This window comes from Toxorhynchites rutilus, chromosome 1, assembly GCF_029784135.1.
Source record: "Toxorhynchites rutilus septentrionalis strain SRP chromosome 1, ASM2978413v1, whole genome shotgun sequence".
Lineage (NCBI taxonomy): Eukaryota > Metazoa > Arthropoda > Insecta > Diptera > Culicidae > Toxorhynchites > Toxorhynchites rutilus.
The window spans coordinates 53,353,624-53,377,769 of record NC_073744.1 but is presented as its reverse complement, the minus strand read 5'-3'; the positions used below and the strand labels follow the sequence as shown (position 1 = coordinate 53,377,769).

General features: G+C 37.6%; 2 protein-coding genes across 10 annotated transcripts in view; one reads left to right on the top strand and one right to left on the bottom strand.

The window, feature by feature from the left end:
• The window catches only part of LOC129766800 (cadherin-87A), a 722,345-nt gene that overhangs the window by 505,854 nt on the left and 192,345 nt on the right, over positions 1-24,146 (bottom strand). The gene's annotated exons all lie outside the window — the stretch shown is intronic.
• Positions 5,855-6,845, top strand: LOC129766881 (protein D3-like). Its single transcript, XM_055767486.1, has 3 exons — positions 5,855-6,044; positions 6,133-6,473; positions 6,542-6,845. Exons 1-3 carry the CDS (start codon positions 5,961-5,963, stop codon positions 6,690-6,692), a joined length of 576 nt encoding a protein of 191 aa, XP_055623461.1. The 5' UTR covers positions 5,855-5,960; the 3' UTR covers positions 6,693-6,845.

The following is a 24,146-nucleotide window of genomic DNA, read 5'->3' as shown; positions in this document are numbered from 1 at the left end:
AGAATACCGATCGCGAGTGAAATATATTTGTTGAACGCGAAAAGAAAACGAATAGGGAATCGCTGGTGCCAAGAAGCGATCCCATATATCGCGAAACGACAGCGCCGAGTTCGCGTTAACGTGGCGGCAAAAAAAACCCGCTTGGAACGCAGGTGGAACACGGGCCATCCTAATCGCTAGGCCGCCCCTGGGTACATGCTCGTGGGTTAGTTAACTAACCCCTACTTACAATGTCATGAAAATGAAAAATCTCAACCGTTATCCAAACGAAAAAAGACGGGTGGGTAATGTCGGGGACATAACCGGAGTGACGTAGGACTATACAAACGGGACAGCTTTTGTTAAATATATATGTTAAATATATTGTTTTATTTTCTTCTCCTACGTGAATACCTACCTATCTACCTGAAAAATGGATTAGTTTACTGTTTACTTTTTATGCATATGTTGATGGTTCTGAAAAGAACCTTTGGTGTTGTGTTTTTGTTATCACTCGATATTCCCATCTTGTTCGGTTAAACCTTCCTGTTTAGCTATTGCGTTTGCCACTCGCCACAGCTTTCACAGTTGGAAAATTTCTTCCCATCCAGCTTGTGACATGTTGTTCAGTAAATTACATTTAATGCGACGTGCCGGAGAAACACTTTGCCACTCACTGAAACTAATTGTTGCCTTGATGAGCGCCGAACCGAAGCTGCTCTGTTCTTGATGCGGGTTTTCTGATTGTCGTGAGCAGCTTTGCAAGCCAACTCGAGCACTCCGACGGCCGAAACTCTATAATCGCTGTTAGGTATACTGGTGCTCCGGCACCAATCCGTTCGGCCTGGTTACCCTTGCGGAGCAATAAGTGAATGCGACCAACAGGGATCTGGAGACCTGCACGGTTCGAGTGGGACTTTGCCTTTCCCTTAACTTGTCCTCCTTTGTTACGTCCAGGATGCCGATGCCGTACAACCACACGGGTTTACGGTTTGAAAGAAAATAAGAATTTTTTTTGGGGTCCGCGTGTTTTATACTCTAGCGGTACACACTCACAGGATAGAGACAAATCGGCAGACTCAGCCAGAGGGGCGAGTCCAACGAGACGAACGAATGAGCGTTAAAAGGGAGCGATGGCAGAAAAATACATTCATTACGATTTGTTCGCTCGTTGGATTCACATGCAGGCTAAAAAGGGTCCTTTTCAGGATCACAAAATTATCTTCAATCTAAAGAGTTTATTGTTTTGTTATCACTCGATATCCCCATCTTGTTCGGCTAAACCTTCCTGTTTAGCGATTTGTTGCCACTCGCCACAGCTTTCACAGTTGGAAAATTTCTTTCTATCCAGCTTTGTGACATGTTGTACAGTAAATTACATTCAATGCGACGTGCCGAAGCGCCACTCAGTGTCGTATTGGAGCCGATTTCAACCTGTAATTGAACATTTGCGATGACAGTGGTACAGTGTCGACTTTCAATGTGGGGTCATAATTTGGATCTCTATGTTTACAAAAATGTCCAACTAAATAAGTCGCATTACATGTCCGTCCAATTAGCTAAATGTCGAACTAATTGTAAATTACTGTACTTTCAATCTGAAAACAATTTAAGAATTAATTAATGAAAATTAAATAATCAGGAAATTCCCCAACTATCAATAAGCTCAGAACAAATGCCAAATTCACATACTCATCAGATCCTGGCAAACAAATTATGAAAAAATCAATTTGTGTTTTATTATTATTTTGGATAATGTTTTAGAAAGCATTGAACTGTATTTCCTAAACTCTTTTTTGGAAGGTTTAATGGTCCTGAAAAGCGCCTTGTTTTATGGAATGGTTCCAATTTAGAAAACTTTGTACTCGTGATTTTGAAAAAAACCATTTCGAACGCCCTCGATGCCGCCTTGTTCTGGATATGCCACCAAAGCAGAACAAACACAAACACAAAGAATAAACTTTGTTCTTCTGCTACCTGCTGCCGTTTTGCGATTGCGTTTGCCATTCGACACTCGCTGCAACTGCCTGTTGTTGTCTTGATGTCCACCGAACTGAATGTGTTCTGTTCTGAATGCGGTTTTTCTAGGTGGACTGGTGCACTGGTACTAACGCGCTCGGCCTAGCTACCCTTGCGGGGAACTCCAGATCAACACGAGCGGGAACTCCAGATCAAGGTTCGAGCGGGATTTTGCCTTTCCCTTCATTTTCCTCCTTTACCATGTCCAGACATGGCTGCTAGGGTTGGTTTGTTGATGTGTTGTGATGCGAACTGATGTGGTGTACGGTTTGAATGAGAATGATCGTTACGGCAGCGGAGCGGGGATTTTTAAGCTGACTGGCTGGCTCGAGAATTACGCATGTGTGAGACTGCGACCAATGTTTCGTTCATTTTTTTTTCTTTTTCCTTTCCAATCGTGCTTCATTCTATTTCGCTGCTGCTCTGGTTGCCCGTTTTGGTCGGTACGATTTGAGGAGCACAAAATGGACCAATCAAAAATGGGCACATAGTGCATTTTGACAATGCTTGATATTTCACAATTATTCAATTATTTATCTCAAGAAAAATGAAATGTTATTCATTATGATAGATGCGTAGATATATTTCCTATCAATTGATGCAAAAACCTTTGCGATCTATTGAGAAATGCTCGAGTTATAAGCGTTCCAAATCTTGCATTTTTCCTACTTGTTCAGTGCCTAGATTTCCATTTCACCCCCTATATCTTCCGGTTAGACGTAGTCCTACGTCAATACCGCGCTCTGAGTGGTCGAAATTGAAGATACAAACTTCCTGTTGTACTTACAATTATTTCTCAATCATTTCTTGATGGATTTATGAAATTTTCGCATCAATCGATTTGGGCACTCCATAACAATTCAATGCAGATGAATAAAATAATATATTTTATGTAACCAAGGAGCCTGGAGAAAGCGGTATTGCAAATGTATACAAGTTGGGGGAATTTTTGTTCCTACCAAAATGTTTTCCCTAACACAGACTTCAAAACTAAAGAGCCTGCGAAAATCTGCATTGCAAATACATGCAAGTTGGGAGAATTATTGTTCCAACAGAAATTTGTTTCCTTAACACGGACTTCAGAACCATGGAGCCTGGGGAAATCAGCATTGCAACATTGCATGCAAGTCAGGGGAATTTTTGTATTGCAAGTAAGATGAGTGATACGGTTAAGGTGAAGGTGAAAGCTAGCTATTGTAGTAGTATAGGTAAACCCTCGTGTAAAAATGGGGTAATAGTGTTTGTGAGAGAAGAGCAAAGCACACGTAAATAGATCAATTCACTTATCAGACTGTGTGGCGCTTCATTGACACGAGTCTTTGAATACATTTGAAAAAAAAAACAAATAACAATTCAATACTAAAGTAAAATGTATGAACGATATGTTCCGATGAACAATTGCAAATATAAATATATATAGAAGGTGCATTTGCATATGATTCTGATTATACGCGAGCGTAACATGAGCAAATTTATAACCCATGCGAATTGGGGCTCTTTTGGTATTAACAAGTTCTTCCGCATAGTAACTCGATGTTGATAATTCCTTAATATTTTCCTTCGTTGATTGTATTATTTTCACATATTCACGTTGGAAAGCCTTAACCCTTCTCTTCGTTGGCCGAGGCATTTAGATTGAATTTAATACTTTTCCGTTTACTGTTTTTGAAAGCATAGGCAGCCGTGGCAGTGTTCCGAGCTCTGCAATACAATTTTCTTACCCAATGTTAAAGTTGCTAAAACTTACATTATAGACCCATTAAACGTAAAAATAATAATTGTATTGATATCAACACAATTTCATTCTATTGATTTTCATGACATGGGACGCTATGACTCCGGAATAACATTTTATTGAGTGGTTTTTATAGCTGTTTCGATGATGTTGTTTGGCATCAGTGTCGAAAAAATAACGATGCTTCCACCAATACAAACAAAACCATTGTCGAAGATTGAAAAACGAAAATTTAACTTTCAGAGCACTTGCTCGAGTTTTCCGACGTTCTTCACTATACGGTGCGAAAGCAGATGAAAATTTAATATCTTGTGAGTAATCGATTAAAGTTTGGTTGATATTACTTGATGGGAAGTGTGCAAAAACGATCATTTTCTTCACACTGTTTCGCAAAATTATTGATTTTCTTGCGAGGGGTGAGGGAGGGAGATGAAAGAAATGAGCGCCATTGTAGCAGCCATTTGTGGCTAGCTTCCACCTTCACCTTAATTCTACGAAATATAATATAAATTAGCAACACCAGTGTTGGTTGCTTCATACCAATGTTCGATCATGCATTGTAAAACGTTTCACACAAGTGTATATGTAATATTGTATATGTGTTGTGTTAAAAATGACTTCAAATATGAAATGATCCTCTACATTTTTTTATTAATAAAAACCATGCGGTGAGGAAAATTGGAAATGTGAAGGAATATTCCAAAATGAGATTTTCCCATATGCTCTACAAATCGTATTAGGTGCTGTCAGTCCAGCTGAAATTCGCCTTGAGGCATATAGCATCGTGTTCCGTTGGTTTTGAAGCGAAAATGGCAATGAGTTGAATAAACACACTCAGAAAATAAACATAATGAAAAAAAGTTGTCTTTTCCATTTGAAATATTCTATATAATAATGTAACATGTTTTTTGTGGTTAGAAGAATTGATAGTTGTGTTCGATAATGATAATTTACTACATTACATTGGCAAGTTTTTCCATTATTTCATCCATACAGAACACAGGAGCCATCTCGTCTAAGGCCACATAAGGCGGTTTTCATCATATCTTATTCCACTTCTGCATCTTCTGTCGTGATACGCCACCATCCAACGACTAATCACCATTTCAGGGCTACCAAATCATTATCAAAGAGTTTTACAAACATATCCGAAACCAGCATGCAACAAATAGCCTAACGGAATCCTACGTCAACTATGCGGTCATGTCTTGGACACAACCCTCTTGTGGCTTTCTTGCATCGAATCAATACCGGGACGAATAATGGATTCACTATGCAATCCAAAACTAAAAGATCGTACGTAAAGCCTATCAACAATTGATCCATTTAAAGCGAGCTATTGCCGAAAAAGGTCCAGATTATGCGATCAGACACGAGCCGATAATACTTCATCATGACAACGCTCGACCTTCACATCAGAACAATATCTAAAACTGACTGCATTCATTTTTGGCTTCAAAAGATTAACGCTTCATTCGCGACGGAATCCGCAAAATGTTGGAAAGATGAGAGAAGGCAGTGACTAAATATGAATAATGTATTAATTCATATTATTATTCAAATAAATGTGTTTTCACACCAAAGAAACGAACATGAAAGAATAAAAAACAGAAAGAATGGAACTTTGATCGCCAAGTCTGATCAATTGGCCGAAAGTGCATTACTCTCCGTAATTCGCAGTTCTTGCCCCTGGTAATTATTATTTGTCACCTTCAGTTTCAAAAAAAAAATCAAAGCTTTCCTTACACAATTGCCTTTTTTGGTTTTTCAATTACTTTTTGGATAGTTTTACCAACAATATACTTTAATTTGTAGAAACATGAAATTATTCTGCCATGCGTTCGTCCAAACGGCCAGTTAAACGTTGTTCACATATTAATCCTAGTTTATCAACACCACCGGATTGATCACAATAACTGAACCGTCCCAAAGCTGCATCCAATTACCGATCCTCACTTCGGCGACCGCGCAATCGAAGTTCCCACTCGTCGCTCGTAATCAGTCACTTCGGATGCAAGTCCGCCAGTTGTGTCTGTAGGCTCGTTGTCGCGTTATCAACTAATTTGAAAGGCAGTTGTTCATTTATTCTGTAAACAAACGCCACTCGTGTGTTGGCTTCAGTGATGATGATCCGAGGTGCTTGCGGAAGCGCCTGCAATCTAGTAGAGTGTGGCACTTCGAACGGTTCGCCCGCGAAGACGCAGTGCTTGTCTGTAGAGTTGGATTAATGGAGGCTGATATCAATCAAATGTTCACCGAGCACGACATCGTTCCGGTGTTGATAGACCGCGCGCCGCTCGTTTTCGCTAAGGTCAGTGTCATGGTTTGTTGGTTTGAGTTGAAGTCATTTTTATCGCGGTTTTACTCTTTTTTTTTTTTTGTTTTGTTTCGTCCCATAGGTTGCCTATCGCTCGAAGAAGCTTGTCGATGCAGGCAAGGAACTGACCCCGACAGAGGTTCGCTTCGAGCCCAAAGTCGAGTGGTGTGCCGATCCAAGAGTTTTATACACACTAATAATGATCGATCCGGACTCCCCCAGCCGAACGGAACCATCGAACAGAGAGTTCGTCCACTGGTTGGTTGGTAACATTCCCGGGAAGCATGTGGAGCAGGGCGAGATCCTGGTCGAATATTTGGCCACGTTTCCTCGCTCGGGAACTGGGTACCATCGATACATCTTTCTACTTTACCAGCAGCAATGTCGCAACGATTACTCCGAGGTGCCTCGGGTCTCCGGAAAGTGAGTCAATTTCAGTGTGACAAATTGTTACGTTCACTACTGCCCTCTCTCTGTTTGTTTTGTTGCAGGAACCGAACACCCCGCTTGAGATTTTCCGTGCGTGAATTCGCTTACCGTTACAGTCTGGGTCATCCGATCGCGGGCAATTTCTTCGTAGCCCAGTTTGACGAGTACGTTCCGGTGATTATTTCACAGTTCCCGGCTTCGAGCGAATATTGAAGAATAAATTAAGATCTGATAACACTCGTGTATAGATTAAGTATGTTGCTTTATGATAATGGCAGACTGGGACGGATGACACAAGGAAAGCGCATTTTGTATGTGTGTGTGATGTGCATTTATTTATACGGAATAAAACGTCAGGACAACAAATTCAAGTGATGTTTGGAATTTAAGTGCATGCTTATCAGAAACATGCGGAACTGTAAACTAAAACAATATTCGACAATCCACTAGGCTGGGATTTCTTGTCTTTCACTGCCGTCACTGATTTCCGAGCCCCGGAAAAATAAAACAAAGATTATTTTCACTATCCATTTTACCATTATTTGTTTATCTATCTTTTAACAATAATGCAATAGACGAATTTCATGCCAACTCGACTATGTAAACACAAGGGTCGTTGAAGCAAATTTTGCATACTTGAAATATTCCAAAAAGTATTAGACAACTTTTTTGAGAAGGCCAAAAAAAAGTTTCTTGATTTTTCATAAAAAATTATAATTGAAAACAATAATACCTACAAAATTCGAGTCAAAGGATGAAATGTAGAAAATTATTTAAATTTTCATAAAAAATAATATTTTTGACGTAGGACTACGTCTAACCGGAAGATATAGGGGGTGAAATGGAAATCTAGGCACTGAACAAGTAGGAAAAAATGCAAGATTTGGAACGCTTATAACTCGAGCATTTCTCAATAGATCGGAAAGGTTTTTGCATCAATTGATAGGAAATATATCTACGCATCTATCATAACGAATAACATTTCATTTTTATTGAGATAAATAATTGAATAATTGTGAAATATCAAGCATTGTCAAAATGCACTATGTGCCCATTTTTGATTGGTCCATTTTGTGCTCCTCAAATCGTACCGACCAAAACGGGCAACCAGAGCAGCAGCGAAATAGAATGAAGCACGATTGGAAAGGAAAAAGAAAAAATTAACGAAACATTGGTCGCAGTCTCACACATGCGTAACTCTCGAGCCAGCCAGTCAGCTTAAAAATCCCCGCTCCGCTGCCGTAACGATCATTCTCATTCAAACCGTACACCACATCGTTTCGCATCACATCACATTAACAAACCAACACAAGCAGCCATGTCTGGACATGGTAAAGGAGGAAAAGTGAAGGGAAAGCGTGTTGATCTGGAGTTCCCCGCAAGGGTAGCTAGGCCGAGCGCGTTAGTACCAGTGCACCAGTCCACCTAGCCGGCGTTATATAGTTTCGGCCGCCGAAGTGATCGAGTTAGCTGGCAAAGCTGCTCGCAACGATAAGAAAACCCGCATTCGGAACAGAACACATTCGGTTCGGTGGACATCAAGACAACAACAGGCAGTTGCAGCGAGTGGCGAGTGGCAAACGCAATCGCAAAATGGCATCAGGTAGCAGAAGAAAAAAGTTTGTTCTTTATACAAACTGCTTTGGTGGCAAATCCAGAACAAAGCGGCATCGAAGGCGTTCGAAATGTTTTTTTTCAAAACCACGAGTACTAAGTTTTCTAAATTGGAACCATTCCTTAAAACAAGGCGCTTTTCAGGGCCATTAAACCTTCCAAAAAAGAGTTTAGGAAATACAGTTCAATGCTTTCTAAAACAATATCCAAAATAATAATAAAACAAATATATAAAATATATAATATATAAAACACAAATTGATTTTTTTATAATTTGTTTACCAGGATATGATGAGTATGTGAATTTGGCAGTTGTTCTGAGCTTATTGATTTTCACCAATTCTAAAATTGCTTCTAGATTGAAAGTACAGTAATTTACACTCATCTCGACATTTAGCTAATTGGACGGACCTGTAATGCGACATATTTAGTTGGACATTTTTGTTAACATAGAGTTCGGGGTCCAAATTATGACCCCACATTGAAAGTCGACACTGTACCACTGTCATCGCAAATGTTCAATTACAGGTGTGAAAGCTGTGGCGATTGGCAAATGCAATCGCTAAACATAAAGGTTTAGCCGAACAAGATGGGGATATCGAGTGATAACAAAACAATAAACTCTTTAGATTGAAGATAATTTTGTGATCCTGAAAAGGACCCTTTTTAGCCTGCATGTGAATCCAACGAGCGAACAAATCGTAATGAATGTATTTTTTTGCCATCGCTCTCTTTTAACGCTCATTCGTTCGTCTCGTTGGACTCGCCCCTCTGGCTGAGTCTGCCGATTTGTCTCTATCCTGTGAGTGTGTACCGCTAGAGTATAAAACACGCGGACCCCAAAAAAATATCTTATTTTCTTTCAAACCGTAAACCCGTGTGGTTGTACGGCATCGGCATCCTGGACGTAACAAAGGAGGACAAGTTAAGGGAAAGGCAAAGTCTCACTCGAACCGTGCAGGTCTCCAGTTCCCTGTTGGTCGCATTCACTGATTGCTCCGCAAGGGTAACTAGGCCGAACGGATTGGTGCCGGAGCAGCAGTATACCTAACAGCAATTATAGAGTATATAGAGGCCGTCGGAGTGCTCGAGTTGGCTTGCAAAGCTGCTCACGACAATCAGAAAACCCGCATCAAAAACAAAGCAGCTTCGGTTCGGCGCTCATCAAGGCAACAATTAGTTTCAGTGAGTGGCAAAGTGTTTCTCCGGCACGTCGCATTAAATGTAATTTACTGAACAATATGTCACAAGCTGGATGGGAAGAAATTTTCCAACTTTGAAAGCTGTGGCGAGTGGCAAACGCAATAGCTAAACAGGAAGGTTTAACCGAACAAGATGGGAATATCGAGTGATAACAAAAACACAACACCAAAGGTTCTTTTCAGAACCATCAACATGTTCATAAAGAGTAAACAGTAAACTAATCCATTATTCAGGTAGATAGGTAGGTATTCACGTAGGAGAAGAAAATAAAACAATATATTTAAAATATATATTTAACAAAAGCTGCCCCCTTTGTATAGTCCTACGTCACTCCGGTTATGTCCCCGACCTTACCCACCCGTCTTTTTTTGAAAAATAAATATTTTAAAAATTAAAATTCGATTTTTTTTAAATTTTTAAAAAATATTATATGAATAGTCCTCATATTTCCAACATGTCGTCCATACATCGGAAGATGGGCACTTTTACAGGGAAAAAGTTTTTGGATCAACAACTTTTTCGTGTTTTCTTTGAAAAAAAATACAACTAATACTAATTTTGTTTAAAGTCAAAATAGTAATATAGTGTATTCGACAAAGTTTCAGATCTTATTAAAATATAAACTTTCGTCGAAGACGTCAACTTCCTATCTTTTATAGTTTCTGGAATATAGGGCATTTTTGTATGGAGACCCCTACAAAAAAAGTTCTACACGTTACATGTTTGTGTGTAAATTATTGCGTTTGACATGTTTCTAAATATAAAAAAAGTTTGCAGAACATTTGAATCGCGATAATTTATACATACAAATGCTACAAATTAAACATTAATAGTCATTTTTCAAAGAAAAAGTCACAGGAGGATTGTGTCCGAGACACGACCGCATAGTTGACATAGGATTCCGTTAGGCTATCTGTAGATTAATATGTTTGAAGAATTACATCGTTAAACTCTTTGGTAATGATTTGGTGGCCCTGAAAAGGGCCATTTTGTTTAGTTGTTGGATTTTTTTTTATCCAAAATATATATTTTTATTAAGGCTCATATGGCGTCAACCTGACGGGGCCGGGAGTTCAATATTTCGATAGTTGTTGGATATTGTTAGTTCACTCCACCAGTGTTTACCGTGATGATGACAGAAGGATGATAAACAGTCGTTGGATGGTGCGTATCAGATAAAAAATACCGAAGTGGAACGGGATATAATGAAAACCGACCTCTGCGATCCTAGACGAGATGCCTCCTGTGATATGTATGGATGAAATAAAGAAAAAAAAATCACCAATGTAATATAATATAATTACCAATACCGAACACAATTATCAATTTTTCTCATCAGTAGAAACATGTTACTTTAATACAGAGAAAACAAACTTGAAATTGAAAAGGTAATTTTCTTTTATAATTTTTACTTTCTGAGTGTTTATTCAACCCAATGCGAATTTTTATTGTACTAACAACACCTAATACTATATGTAAAGCATATCAGGATATCAGGATATGACTTTTTGTAATATTTCTTCACTTTTACAATACACGATCGTTTATTGATATGAAATTTCACGAAGCAGCCAACATTAAAGTTCCAAATTTAAATTTTATGTGCTATAATTAATCGTATCACTCACCTTACTTGCAATACAAAAATGCCCCCGACTTGCATATATTTGCAATATCGATTTCTCCGAGGCAGCTTGGTTTGGATGTCTCTGTTAGGGAATACATTTCGGTATAAACAAAAGCTCCTCCTACTTTCATGTATTTGCAATGCCGATTTCTCTCAGGAAGCCTGGTTTTGATGTCTCTGTTAGAGACCCGCCGCATGTGTCGTCAATCTCGACCAATCAGAAGTGGGTATTTCCGTTAGGATAGGAGTTGAGATTTTTCAATTGTTCGATAGTAAGTTTCATGACATATATTATTTTCTTCAACATAAAAAATTGTTATGGAGTGCCGAAATCGATTGATGCAAAAATTTCATCAATCCAACATGAAATGACTGAGCAATAAGCGTTTTAAATTGGACAATTTTCACGATGTACTCGATTTTCGATTTCCAATTTGTACCTCAATATGTTCCCGAAAGACGTAATCCTACGTCAAAACATGAAAAAGTTGTTGTTCGAAGAACTTTTTCCCTGTAAAAGTGCCCATCTTCCGATGTATTGTCGACTTGTTGGAAATTGTATGTGCTATTCATATCTATGTTTTCTTTCATTTTTGAGCTATTGAAACAATTTTTCGGATCGAATAAACAAACAAATAAACATCACTCATACACCTTTTATCTTTTTTTTCGAAATGTCTATCCGTTAAACGGCATGGAAATCGATACGATGTCTCCACCGAACAAATTTGCACCACTGTGTGCGATATCTATCTTCCATTCTTCCACCCGTGGTTTTGAGCAAAACCACTGTGTGTGACATCAGCAGTGAGAAAGACTGAACTCTGCTAGCTGGAGTGATAGTGCAACTGGAATGGTGATGATGTTTTGAATTATAGAGGTTTTTCAATCACCTCTAGCCTCAAGGCCAATTAAAAAACTGAACTAAACTCATGGCCTTCAGAATGGCCATTTGAAAAGCTTCGCTGCTGTCTGATCGCTAGCTGGAAGACCGATGAATAGTGGATGCTGTGATCTGGAATAATGAATTGATTGTTTATACTCAATAAATTGAAAACGAACGCTGCATTTTCATTTCGAGCGAGCGATTGACGCGCGCAATGATATAAAAACAATTTGTCTTTCTGCAACATTAGTTCTATAGAGGCGAATGAACTGCAAAGTTTAAAGCCTCTCTGAAACAAAATAAAAAGAAGAAGAAGAAGATACATTAGCTGCTCGTTATTGACAGCACGAATAAGTAAGAACAATTTTCCAATTTTCATCCAATTTCTGTAATTAACCATTTACGAAATAGGGAATCAAACAAATCTTAGAAAATTTCTGATTCATTTGGTATGCAGATCATCAAAATATGGTAGCAGCAAAGCCAGTTATTAACGTTAAAAATATTTCGTTAAAACGTGCCCTGTTTTTTACTTCAGAACATAACACAGAAACAGAAACAGAAACAGAAACAGAAACAGAAACAGAAACAGAAACAGGAACAGAAACAGAAACAGAAACAGAAACAGAAACAGAAACAGAAACAGAAACAGAAACAGAAACAGAATCAGAAACAGAAACAGAAACAGAAACAGAAACAGAAACAGAAACAGAAACAGAAACAGAAACAGAAACAGAAACAGAAACAGAAACAGAAACAGAAACAGAAACAGAAACAGAAACAGAAACAGAAACAGAAACAGAAACAGAAACAGAAACAGAAACAGAAACAGAAACAGAAACAGAAACAGAAACAGAAACAGAAACAGAAACAGAAACAGAAACAGAAACAGAAACAGAAACAGAAACAGAAACAGAAACAGAAACAGAAACAGAAACAGAAACAGAAACAGAAACAGAAACAGAAACAGAAACAGAAACAGAAACAGAAACAGAAACAGAAACAGAAACAGAAACAGAAACAGAAACAGAAACAGAAACAGAAACAGAAACAGAAACAGAAACAGAAACAGAAACAGAAACAGAAACAGAAACAGAAACAGAAACAGAAACAGAAACAGAAACAGAAACAGAAACAGAAACAGAAACAGAAACAGAAACAGAAACAGAAACAGAAACAGAAACAGAAACAGAAACAGAAACAGAAACAGAAACAGAAACAGAAACAGAAACAGAAACAGAAACAGAAACAGAAACAGAAACAGAAACAGAAACAGAAACAGAAACAGAAACAGAAACAGAAACAGAAACAGAAACAGAAACAGAAACAGAAACAGAAACAGAAACAGAAACAGAAACAGAAACAGAAACAGAAACAGAAACAGAAACAGAAACAGAAACAGAAACAGAAACAGAAACAGAAACAGAAACAGAAACAGAAACAGAAACAGAAACAGAAACAGAAACAGAAACAGAAACAGAAACAGAAACAGAAACAGAAACAGAAACAGAAACAGAAACAGAAACAGAAACAGAAACAGAAACAGAAACAGAAACAGAAACAGAAACAGAAACAGAAACAGAAACAGAAACAGAAACAGAAACAGAAACAGAAACAGAAACAGAAACAGAAACAGAAACAGAAACAGAAACAGAAACAGAAACAGAAACAGAAACAGAAACAGAAACAGAAACAGAAACAGAAACAGAAACAGAAACAGAAACAGAAACAGACACAGACAGAGAGCAAAGGAGGTCTTCTTAGCCACATTGGTTGTGCGTTCGCTTACTAAGCGATCGATCGTGAGTTCAAGCTCAAGGCCCTCAATTGACCATCTTAGTGTTGTCATAGAATAACTATGTCCACGCAACTATCATCAGTGATGGAGATCGATTCATCCATACAACTGCTCTGTTCTTCAAGAAACATTGGGCTGTTAGACTATAAATAACACAAATATGATCATATCAACTGTCTCCGCTGCCCGGTGGTCTAACTGAACCACTGTTTGGATATCTGTCAATACTGAATGATACTCAATGTGTCATGCAAGTAACCATTCACGAATATATAACCTAAAATGGATGGATGATGCAAATACTTGACCTAATAACAGTATTCACTTTTGTTGAACCAAATGAATAAAGCGAAGCGAGGGACAAAGCCTGTTGATTGCATATCCGAGCTGTACCAAACATCGCACACCATTTTCGAAGTCTGCATACAAGTGTGAACCGCATATATCATCACGTTCTAGCTACAGCGAATAACCTCTACACAGACAAGTGCAGAGCGACAAATAATATATGAAAAATTACGTCATCATTTGCGGAAAGCAACAAATGGAAAAAGATTTAATACCAGAGAGTTTTGACGTAAGACTACGTATTTCATTAAGGGTGCCATATCAGAAAACAGGTCACGTTTTAATGAAATCAAGTTAACGTTAATAACTATTTTTGCTGCGAACGGATTCTAACGATGAAAACCGTTAGAATCCGTTCGCATCCGTTCGCGTTCGTTCAATCGAATCGAAATTTTTCGAAGATTTGTTTTATATGCTATACATTACAATCCCACTGTCTGTATATGGTTTAAATTGATGAAAATTGGAAGCATTCCCATTTCCCCATACATTTGTTCTGTCCATTTGTGTACTTTCTCAAACAGAGCTGTCAATAACGGGCAACTTATTAGCCGCTAGAATAGAAACAACGAAGAGGGATACCGGAAAGAGAATATTTACGAAGTAACCTCCAGCCTTGCATAGTAAGTAAGCAGTCTCTAGCGTATAAGCATTGCATCTCCTCTGAGGAAAAACTCTCAGGATCTTTCTTGCTTTTATAAACGGTAATTCTCGCGAAGTTTCATTTTTATCGCTGCAACTGTGTGCATCTGTTAGACGCGTGTTTGATGCTTGTTGAACAGCGATACACGGAAGATGCCTCTCGTTAAATACTCAGTTCAATGCGTGCATTGATATAAAGAAACAAATTGCGACATATGACCAATTAGTGTATTGTTCTCGCAAAGGCGTAAGAATCGTTGCTTCTCGAAATGATTCTACAAAATCACGCAAGCCATTAAACCTTTTCAGGGCCCCCGGAACTATTTACTAAAGAGTTATTCATGAAATTTCGACGTATTCGCAAATAATATCCGAAATGATGAATCAAAAAATTGAAAAAAAAATTGCATAGTTTCGTCATTTTTCGTCATCTAAAAAAACATTTAATTCATTTTTCGTACAGTTAAAAAATGAGCAGATTTTCAAATTAACTCTCGGTATTCACATGTACTGTTGATTGCCCACTATCTAGACTCTAATTAATCCACAAATTATGCCTTTGTAAAACGGCAGCAAAAAAACGAATTGTTTGTGTGACGACAGTAATCGCTGCGTAACAAATTTACTTCAGTTTCCCACCGAATAACACAGCATCCGTCATGAAATGCATTGCACTTTAACTTTTGACCCGGAGACAATGCTAGAACCCAAGAAAAGAAAGTGATCGATGGAAAAAAGTCACCAGTAGGTCTGATTTCACTAGGTGGGCAAAAGTTTAAATAAAGTAGAAAATCTGGTTTTTATATTTTTGCAATATTTGTTTCACATTTCCTTTGTGAAGACTGTGAAATTGATGCATCCTAAGAAATAGACTAAACACCTCTGAAACATTAACACTCAAATGGAATACTCTGCTCTGTTTTTGTTAGTGACACGAAACGCAAGTCAGTTGATCTGATTGTTTCCGGTGCGTTCAGTCCGACAATGAACGCATTCAGGAATGCCCCATCTATCCTTTCCCACACTCGAGGGAAGCAACCCCCCCGCCCCCTGAGCCACAGAGGAAGCCTGAATCCATCTGGTGGTATTAGTATCACATCCTGCGGCCGAAAAGTTGTTCGGAAGTCATTTCACTAATGCCGACTCATCATCATCCACCTAATGACTCTCGGCTTATGCAAAGATGTGGCCCATAAATCACCTACCGGAGGCTCATCGCCGCCATGAATATCAATTATCAGAATGTTTTCCACTTGCGCCCGGCTCTGTTTAACCCTACATACAATTTCCTGCCCTCTCTCCACGACGCGGGTGGAGCGATGCTGGAGAGGACCTCCCAACGGCCATTTGATTTATTACACTCGGTTGGTACGTTTTTGGATCCGCAAGTATCGAATCATGCCGATGATATGTTATGACTTGCATGTTTACAGTTGCAGATATAAGTTCTCAGAGTGTCTGCTTTTCCCCGACCCCAGTCAATAGAGTGATCATTCACGGTATTGCACGAATGAGTAGCCTGTGAGTATCAAAGCGGCGCAACATCGAACTGAGAAATTAAGCAAACGATGATGCATCATCGTCTGCTGGGAACAAACTGCGACCAGGCATTCCGAAGCGGTATGTTTCGGAAGCTAATAATTGTTGCACCTATGTACCCGCCGTGGAGATGCGACAGTGGACAATGGTGTGCGGCAGGAAGACTGCTCGTGCCCAGAGGATATCATTCGTTCATTCATCTTTGATGATGAGCGAAACGCAATTTTCGTATCCGCGGAAGCTGTCGTCGTATATAACATACGTTCGCCGGCTGGACGTTTCCACCGGAATGGCTGCGCTGTCAAACACTGTCCACTTTCGGGGTCCATTTCCTCTCGGCGGCGGGATCCGGATGGTGAAGAGCCGCACCAAGCAACACTGCGTTGCTCTAAGCACGCAATTGGATCAAGCTACGTATTACAGCCAGTAAGCTCCGCTCAATACCAAGCGGTATGGATTTCGAGCGATGGCTAGAAGAACAACTTTGCGATTGATTTCCTATCCAAAATGTATCTGGAGAGGGATGCAATCAAAATTCAATTCAAGTTTACAACACGCGGTTGTTCATTAATTTACACAGCCGACGGCAAGTCGAATTGTTGATGAACACGCGAGGCGAAAATTATCGTCCCAATTTGGCGTGATACACTGCTCATTCCGCTGGGTTATAATTATTCAATTAGTCACCTTGGCACTAAATAATAGCTTTCGATACTGATCATCATGTGGTGATGCCATGATAAAATCTGTGTTTTTGATCTCAAAAAACCAGAAAATCTTTATTGATATCTGTATAAAATGTACCTAGATGTAGCCTACTAAAAAAACAAAAAAATTGGAATAGTGGCGATTTATTTCTCAACATCGTCTCCTTTTAGCTCGATTCACTTGACTAAAAGATGCTCCAACTTATTTAATCCGTCTGAATGTCTGCCCGGCGAGTGACTTTTTCAAGTTTGGAAGCGAAAAAAAAGTCGCGCGTCCCGTCCAAAATTTATTTTTCGTTATCACATCCACGTTTTCTTACAAAGCGCACGTTCATGAGTCCAATCGCAGAACAGAGTTCAGTGATTGATCTTTTAGTCCACCCTAATCTACTCCTAAAAAAGACATTTATTGCACCTAAAAACCTTCACATGCCAAATTTGGTTTCGTTTGCTTGATCAATTTCCGAGCAATGCATAAATTTGTGTTTCATTTATATGGCGGCTCCTCCATTAGAAAGAGGGGAAGAGTATATAAGCACCGTAGCAACATTTATTGCACCCTAGAACCTCAACATGCCAAATTTGGCTCTATTTGTTTGATTACTTTTTGAGTTATGCAGAAATTTGTTTTTTTTGCAATAAATGATTGTATGGTGGCTCAGAACTCCCCCCCTCTCTTAGGGGGGGCTGCCATACAAATGAAACACAAATTTCTACATTACTCGAGAATTAATCATGCAAATGAACCAAATTAGGCATATGGAGCTTTTAGGGTGCAATAAATGTTTCTATGGTGGTTAGACACTCCACTCCCCCTCTCTAAGAGGGGGGGGATGCCATACAAATGAAACAAAATTTTTGCATTACTCGAGAATTAATCAAGCAAGTTATACCAAAATAGTCATATAGAGGTTTTATGGTACAAGAAATGGTACAAGAAATGTTTCTATGGTGATACTCCACCATAGATACTGCACCCCCCTCTCTAAGAGGCGGCTGCCATACAAATGAAACACAAATTTCTACATTATTCGAGAATTATTCAAGCATATGTAATCAAATTAGGCATCTGTGGGTTTTAGGATGCATTAAATAAATTATTCTATGGTGGTTAGATACCCCTCCTCTTTCTCTTAGAGGGGGCTGCCATACAAATGAAACACAAATGTTTGCATTACTCGAGAATTATTCAAGCAAACGGTATCAAATTAGGCATATGAAGAATTAGGGTGCAATAAATGTTTCTATGTTGATTAGACACTCCAATACACCCCCCCCCCCCCGTTCCTCTCTAAAGGGGGGCTGACACACAAATGAAACACAAATTTCTGTATAACTCGAAAACTAATCAAGCAAATGGAGCCAAATTTGGCATGAAGAGGGGAGGGGTCTGTCTTTATTCTATCATATTTTCCGTATCAAACATTTATTCCATGTAACGGAGAAACATGCTATTTGCAAGTGGTTGAAAAATCTTGAACGAGAAATGTGTCTGAAAAAATTCTGATATTATAGTGTCAAGTTTAAGTAGATAAATTAAGGACAGTAAGATTATGTACTTAATAGAAACATGTTATAGGTTTGAGCTCTAGACTAGAACTAATTTATTTCACATAGTTTCGCCTTTTTATATCTGACAAGAAACATTATTTAATTACCCGTTATCGCCACAGGCGGGTTCCCTATATCTCTATTAGGAAGCTGCTATTCCTCTATTTACTCATTGTCCTTGCTCTATGTCTACCCTCCTTCTTCTATGGTTGTATACCCGGCGGTGGGTCTGAATGTAGGGATCTTAACTGATATACTAGGAATTTTTCTAGTAAAAGGTATATTCAACGGGTTCGATTAGAAGATCAATCAATGAACAGTTGACGGCGCCAGTGGTTGTGTGGTTAGCGTAACAGCCTCACAATCCGATCGGCCTGGGTTCAATCCCAGCTGGCGTCGTTGGTATTTTCTGAGGCGAAAAATCTCTGGTTACGTCTTCCTTCGGAGGGGAAGTAAAAGAAGTTGGCCCGGCTCATGAGTTGTTGAGTCTGATAGGTAGGAACAGGTGGAGTCGCCTCTCTGATGTCGGTGATTGGCACTGAAGTGGCGGAAATAGGCCGACGAAAAACAAGCGAAGATAAAAAAAAATTAACAGTTCTGCGATTGGACTCATGAACTTGCGCTTAGTAAGAAAACGTGAATGTTTGAAGGTATTGATAACAAAAAAAATAAATTTTGGACGGGACGAAGTTTGCCGGGTTCACAGATAAAATTAACCCTTCTATTTTCCGTTTATGCCTCACATTATTTGAGACAGAAAACATTCACCTATCATCTTCGCAAAGTTCATTCTCGAGTTTAACGGAAAAATACTGTCTCGATTCCGCTCATCTATTCTCAGAGAATTTTGCATTCTCTCATTCGCCTCTCGGAATGACGTTCGATGGTGAGAGAATCAAGTTGGAAACTTTTGCTTGAGCCAGCGAGTGTCTCTGTAAAATTATTCGCTTTTCACTCAAATAGCAATCATTGAAGCCTCGATCGCGGCAGTAAAATACAGGTAGATAGTTGAAGTCGAGTTGTTTCCTGTGCACTATTGCAATGACTTTTTTTTTTGTTTCTAGTATGAAACGATCTAAGCCAACGCAAAAGACCATATTAACACAAGTTGTTGGTGAGCGGGAAGGTAGATTCATGTGCATTGCCGATAACAAAGGCACTTGAATGCTGACAAGGAAGAGAATAGAAGGGAAAATGAAATCATACATACACTCAGATTGAGTCCATTTTGACTCACTCGTTATTTTGTTTTGTGCGATCCTTCCAAAGGAGTACTCATGCATCGAATGTTGTTTTCCACTCTTTGTTTTGATGGTCGGAGAGTGAAATATGATTCATCATGCAATCTCACGATTGCTTGCTGCATTCCCTTTGCCATGATTATTCCAAGCAGATACAAGAGTGATTGATAATTAGGTGTGAAGAAATGAGCGAATGAACTTTTCCATACTTTATGGAGAGTGGCTCAAAGTGGTCAAAGTTTGAGTTTTTTGAAAATCGATAAATTACCCAAAATGATGTTTGCGAAAAAAAAAATTGATGCCGAATGTCTTAAGGGGGTCTTCGTAGCCACATTGTAGAAGATGTGATCCAAATGTTGAAATTATCTTTGAAAAAAAATGTTAGGTGGCCTTTAGTGAGATTGAAATCGATCCGTACTGAAAAAAAACTACAAAAAGATCGAAATATAGGATCGAAAAAATCAAAAGCAAAAAAAACCATTTTCTCGATTTTCTCGAGTAAAAAAAATCGATCCAAAAAATCGGAAATCGGAATGGAAAAGATCGATCTTCTGAAAATCGATCCGAGATCGCCCAATCCTTGTCTCCGTTGTCCGGTCTAACTGGACAATGAAATAACAGAAGGAATACTCGTACGCATAAACGGCTACTGTGTAATGTGTGTAATATGCAATGGTATAGTAGGAATACTCTTACACCTAATATGGCAACTGTGTAATGTGCTATTTATAGATACATGACAAAAACATGTGACATGTACACGATTAAAATACGGCTCTGTTACAGCTAAAATGCTAATGAACCTAAATAAAAAAATAAACGGGATAAAAAAACATTCTTCTTCTCCTTATTCTTTTTTTTCTCCTTCTTATTATTCTTCTTCATAACTGTCATTAGATTCATCATCATCTTTCCTTGATACAACAATTGTTCATTTCGATAGACATATTACTTCAACTGGAAGATTTTACAATTACTTTTCTCCTTTTCGAAATAAGTGTTTACTATTCGATCTGTGAAGATGAGCAGATGATTCATTATTCAATGATTAGTATTTCCTCGACTATTTTTACGAGGGAAATTTGGAATACATTATACTTGTCAGCGGGAAAAATCTCTTCCGTTGCTATTTTCATTTCGTCGAGTGATTTTGGATGCTTCTTTTTTTTATAGATTTGTGGTCTTTCTAACCCGGTTCATTTTTTTTTTTTTGAAATAGGGTATAAAAACACAAGTATCAAACCAATAAAAAAATAAACAACATACGAGGCTTTGAATTGTGTGGTACCGCTGAAGTTGAAGACTGCATAGTAGAATTAGTAAGTAAATCGAAATTATGAATCTGATTTTCTATATATATAGCTGAAATCTATTTTGAACGACACTGGAATCACTCAACGTTGTAAATAAAACTGAAAAGATGCGGAATTGTCACGCTATTGTTCATTCAGTTTGTGTGATAGTGAATCTTGTTTAACAATTGAAAAGGGCTGAATGTTTTCTATATACGACGGATTTCGCGCTAACTCGATCAGATGTTGCATGACCCTCTCAGAACTTGATGAAACTTTCTGGGCGTGAAGACCTTACCTAATAAAGCAACTTGGCATACTTAGTTTCCCGAAAATGTATCTAAACTAACATATGGAAAGGGTCAAATATTTCTGACAATTTTTAAGTAAGTCCTACAAAAAAGTTATCTATGGAAGAGTTTTAGGAAAATAATTGAAAAAATATTTTTTTGGTATCCTACACTGAAAAAAATTGATTTAAAAAACTAAAAGTCGGTTTTCTCAAAATGTTCATCTCAGATTTTGATGAAATAGTAGGTAAATGGTGGATAAATATGTGCCCTACGACTCTTCCATACATTGCAACTTGTGCATATTTAAGACAAAAAAGTTTTTCTAACAAAAACTTTTTCAATATTTTATTGAAATTAAACTCATTTCTTTTTTCAGTACAGAAAACCAACCCAAAACAGAAAAATATACAATAATAATAAAAATGTTGAATGAGTGCTTCAGAGGTCTTTATTTAAAATCAAATATGATAAAGCTTATGACATATTCATCTGATTTTATACCATGTACATGTTAACTTATATTCTAAGAAGTACAATCATCACCAAACAACACTAGAGCATTATGATTGGGCAGTTAAACAAAATGACAAATGTATCACGAAATTGAATGTCTATTACGTATCCAAAGAACAGCATATAAAAAGGCGAGCGAACTTGAGGAACTATTCAATCACGCGAAAGTTAAGTTAACATGTACATACATGGTCATTATACCATCAGATGAATAAAAATGAATTTAATGCCAAAATATGTCATAAGTTTTATTACATTTGATTTTAAATAAAGACCTCTAAAGCACTCATTCACCTTTTTTATTATTATTATATATTTTTTTGTTTTGGGTTGGCTTTCTGTACTGAAAAAAGAAATATGCTTAATTTCAATAAAATATTGAAAAAGTTTTTGTTAGAAAATCTTTTTTGCCTTAAATATGCACAAGTTGCAATGTATGGAAGAGTCGTAGGGCACATATTTATCTACCACTTATCTACCACTTCATCAAAATCTGAGATGAACATTTTGAGAAAACCGACTTTTAGTTTTTTAAATCATTTTTTTCAGTGTAGGATACCAAAACAATATTTTTTCAGTATTTTTTTCTGAAAATTCAATTTTCAGAAAAAAGAGTTTATTTTCCTAAAACTCTTCCATAGATCTCTTTTTGTAGGACTTACTTAAAAATTGTCAGAAATATTTGACCCTTTCCATATGCTAGTTTAGATAAATTTTATTATTTTATTTTAAGTTTTATTACATTTGATTTGAAATAAAGACCTCTAGAACACCCTCTCAACATTTTTATTATTATTATTTTTTTTTTAATTTTGGGCTTGTTGCACTGAAAAAAGAAATGAACTCAATTTCAATAAAATATTGAAAAAGCTTTTGTTAGAAAAACTTTTTTGACTTAGATATGCACAAGTTGCGAAGTATGGAAGCGTTTTAGGGCACATATTTATCCACCATTTATCTACCATTTTATCAAAATCTGAGATGAACATTTTGAGAAAATCGACTTTTAGTTTTTAAAATCGATTTCAAAAAATATTTTTTCAGTATTTTTTTTTGAAAAGTCAATTATTGTACTAAAACTTTTCCATAGATCACTTTTTTGTAGAACTTACTATTTTCGAGTAAAAAAAATTATGAAAAAATGGTCAACAGTATTTGGCCCTTTTCATATGTTAGTCTAGATAAATTTTCGGAAGACAAAGTATGCCAAGTTGCTTAACTAGGTGAGATCTTCACGCCCAGAGAGTTTCATTAAATTCAGAGAGGGTCATGCCAATCCCATAAACGAGTTGGCGCGAAATCCGTCATACAGTAGAACCCCGTTTATCCACGCAATGGTCTGGCTAGCTTACTGCGAATAACGAAAATCGCGGATAGCGCCATAAAGCACTAAAAATGAGTTCCAAACACGAAAAACAGAAATTGCAGCATGAAAACAATACAGAAATCATTATATTTTACAATCTAGAAGGTCGTGTACACCAGTGGTCAGATAATGTGAAAGCCAGGAACAAGACAAAATTACATAAGCCTATCACTCACCAACAAATTTTGGAAGAACTATGGATTTACTATGGAACTCCTTGTCGCGCATAATCCGCATCGCGGATAATCGGGGTTCCTCTGTACATTGTTTTTAATATGCGCTGAGTGATAAATTATTTGATATATTTCGATTTCATAAATATTTTTTTACTCTACCTCACTTTTATTTCTTTTTTAATTACAAACGTTTTTATAACTTTTTAATGATATATTTTATGATATTCAGCCCAAATTAATATTTTATCCTCTACAGATTTCTGTGATGCGAAAATTTTCATAAATGGATTATTATGATTTTGATTTAATTGAATCCTAAATAAAATTCAAATATTAAAAAAAAATTGTAAAAAATTTGCTATCACCTTTCTCACTGAAACGACAATTTTGCGCTACAGCGGACAGTTGAAAGCTTATATTTCACCTAAATTTTATATGTAGTCACATCCAGGGCAAACTGCGGCAACAAAACTTTGAAGTTAGTTTTCTACAAATACTATTTGACGTAGGATTACGTCTTTCGGGAACATATTGGGGTACAAATTGAAAATCGAAAATCGAGTACATCGTGAAAATTATCCAATTTCAAACGCTTATTGCTCAGTTATTTCAGCGTCAATCGATTTCGGCACTTCAAAACAATTTTTTTATGGAAAATCTCAACCCCTATCCTAACGGAAATACCACTTCTGATTGGTCGAAATTGACGACACATGCGGCGGGTCCCTAACAGAGACATCAAAATCAAGCTGCCTGGGGGAAATCGGCATTGCAAATCGGGGTTGCTTCGTTAAATTTCATATCAATGACCGTTCGTTTATTTTGGAAAATGTAGCACAAGTGTAGGTGTAAAATTGTATATGGTAGCAGT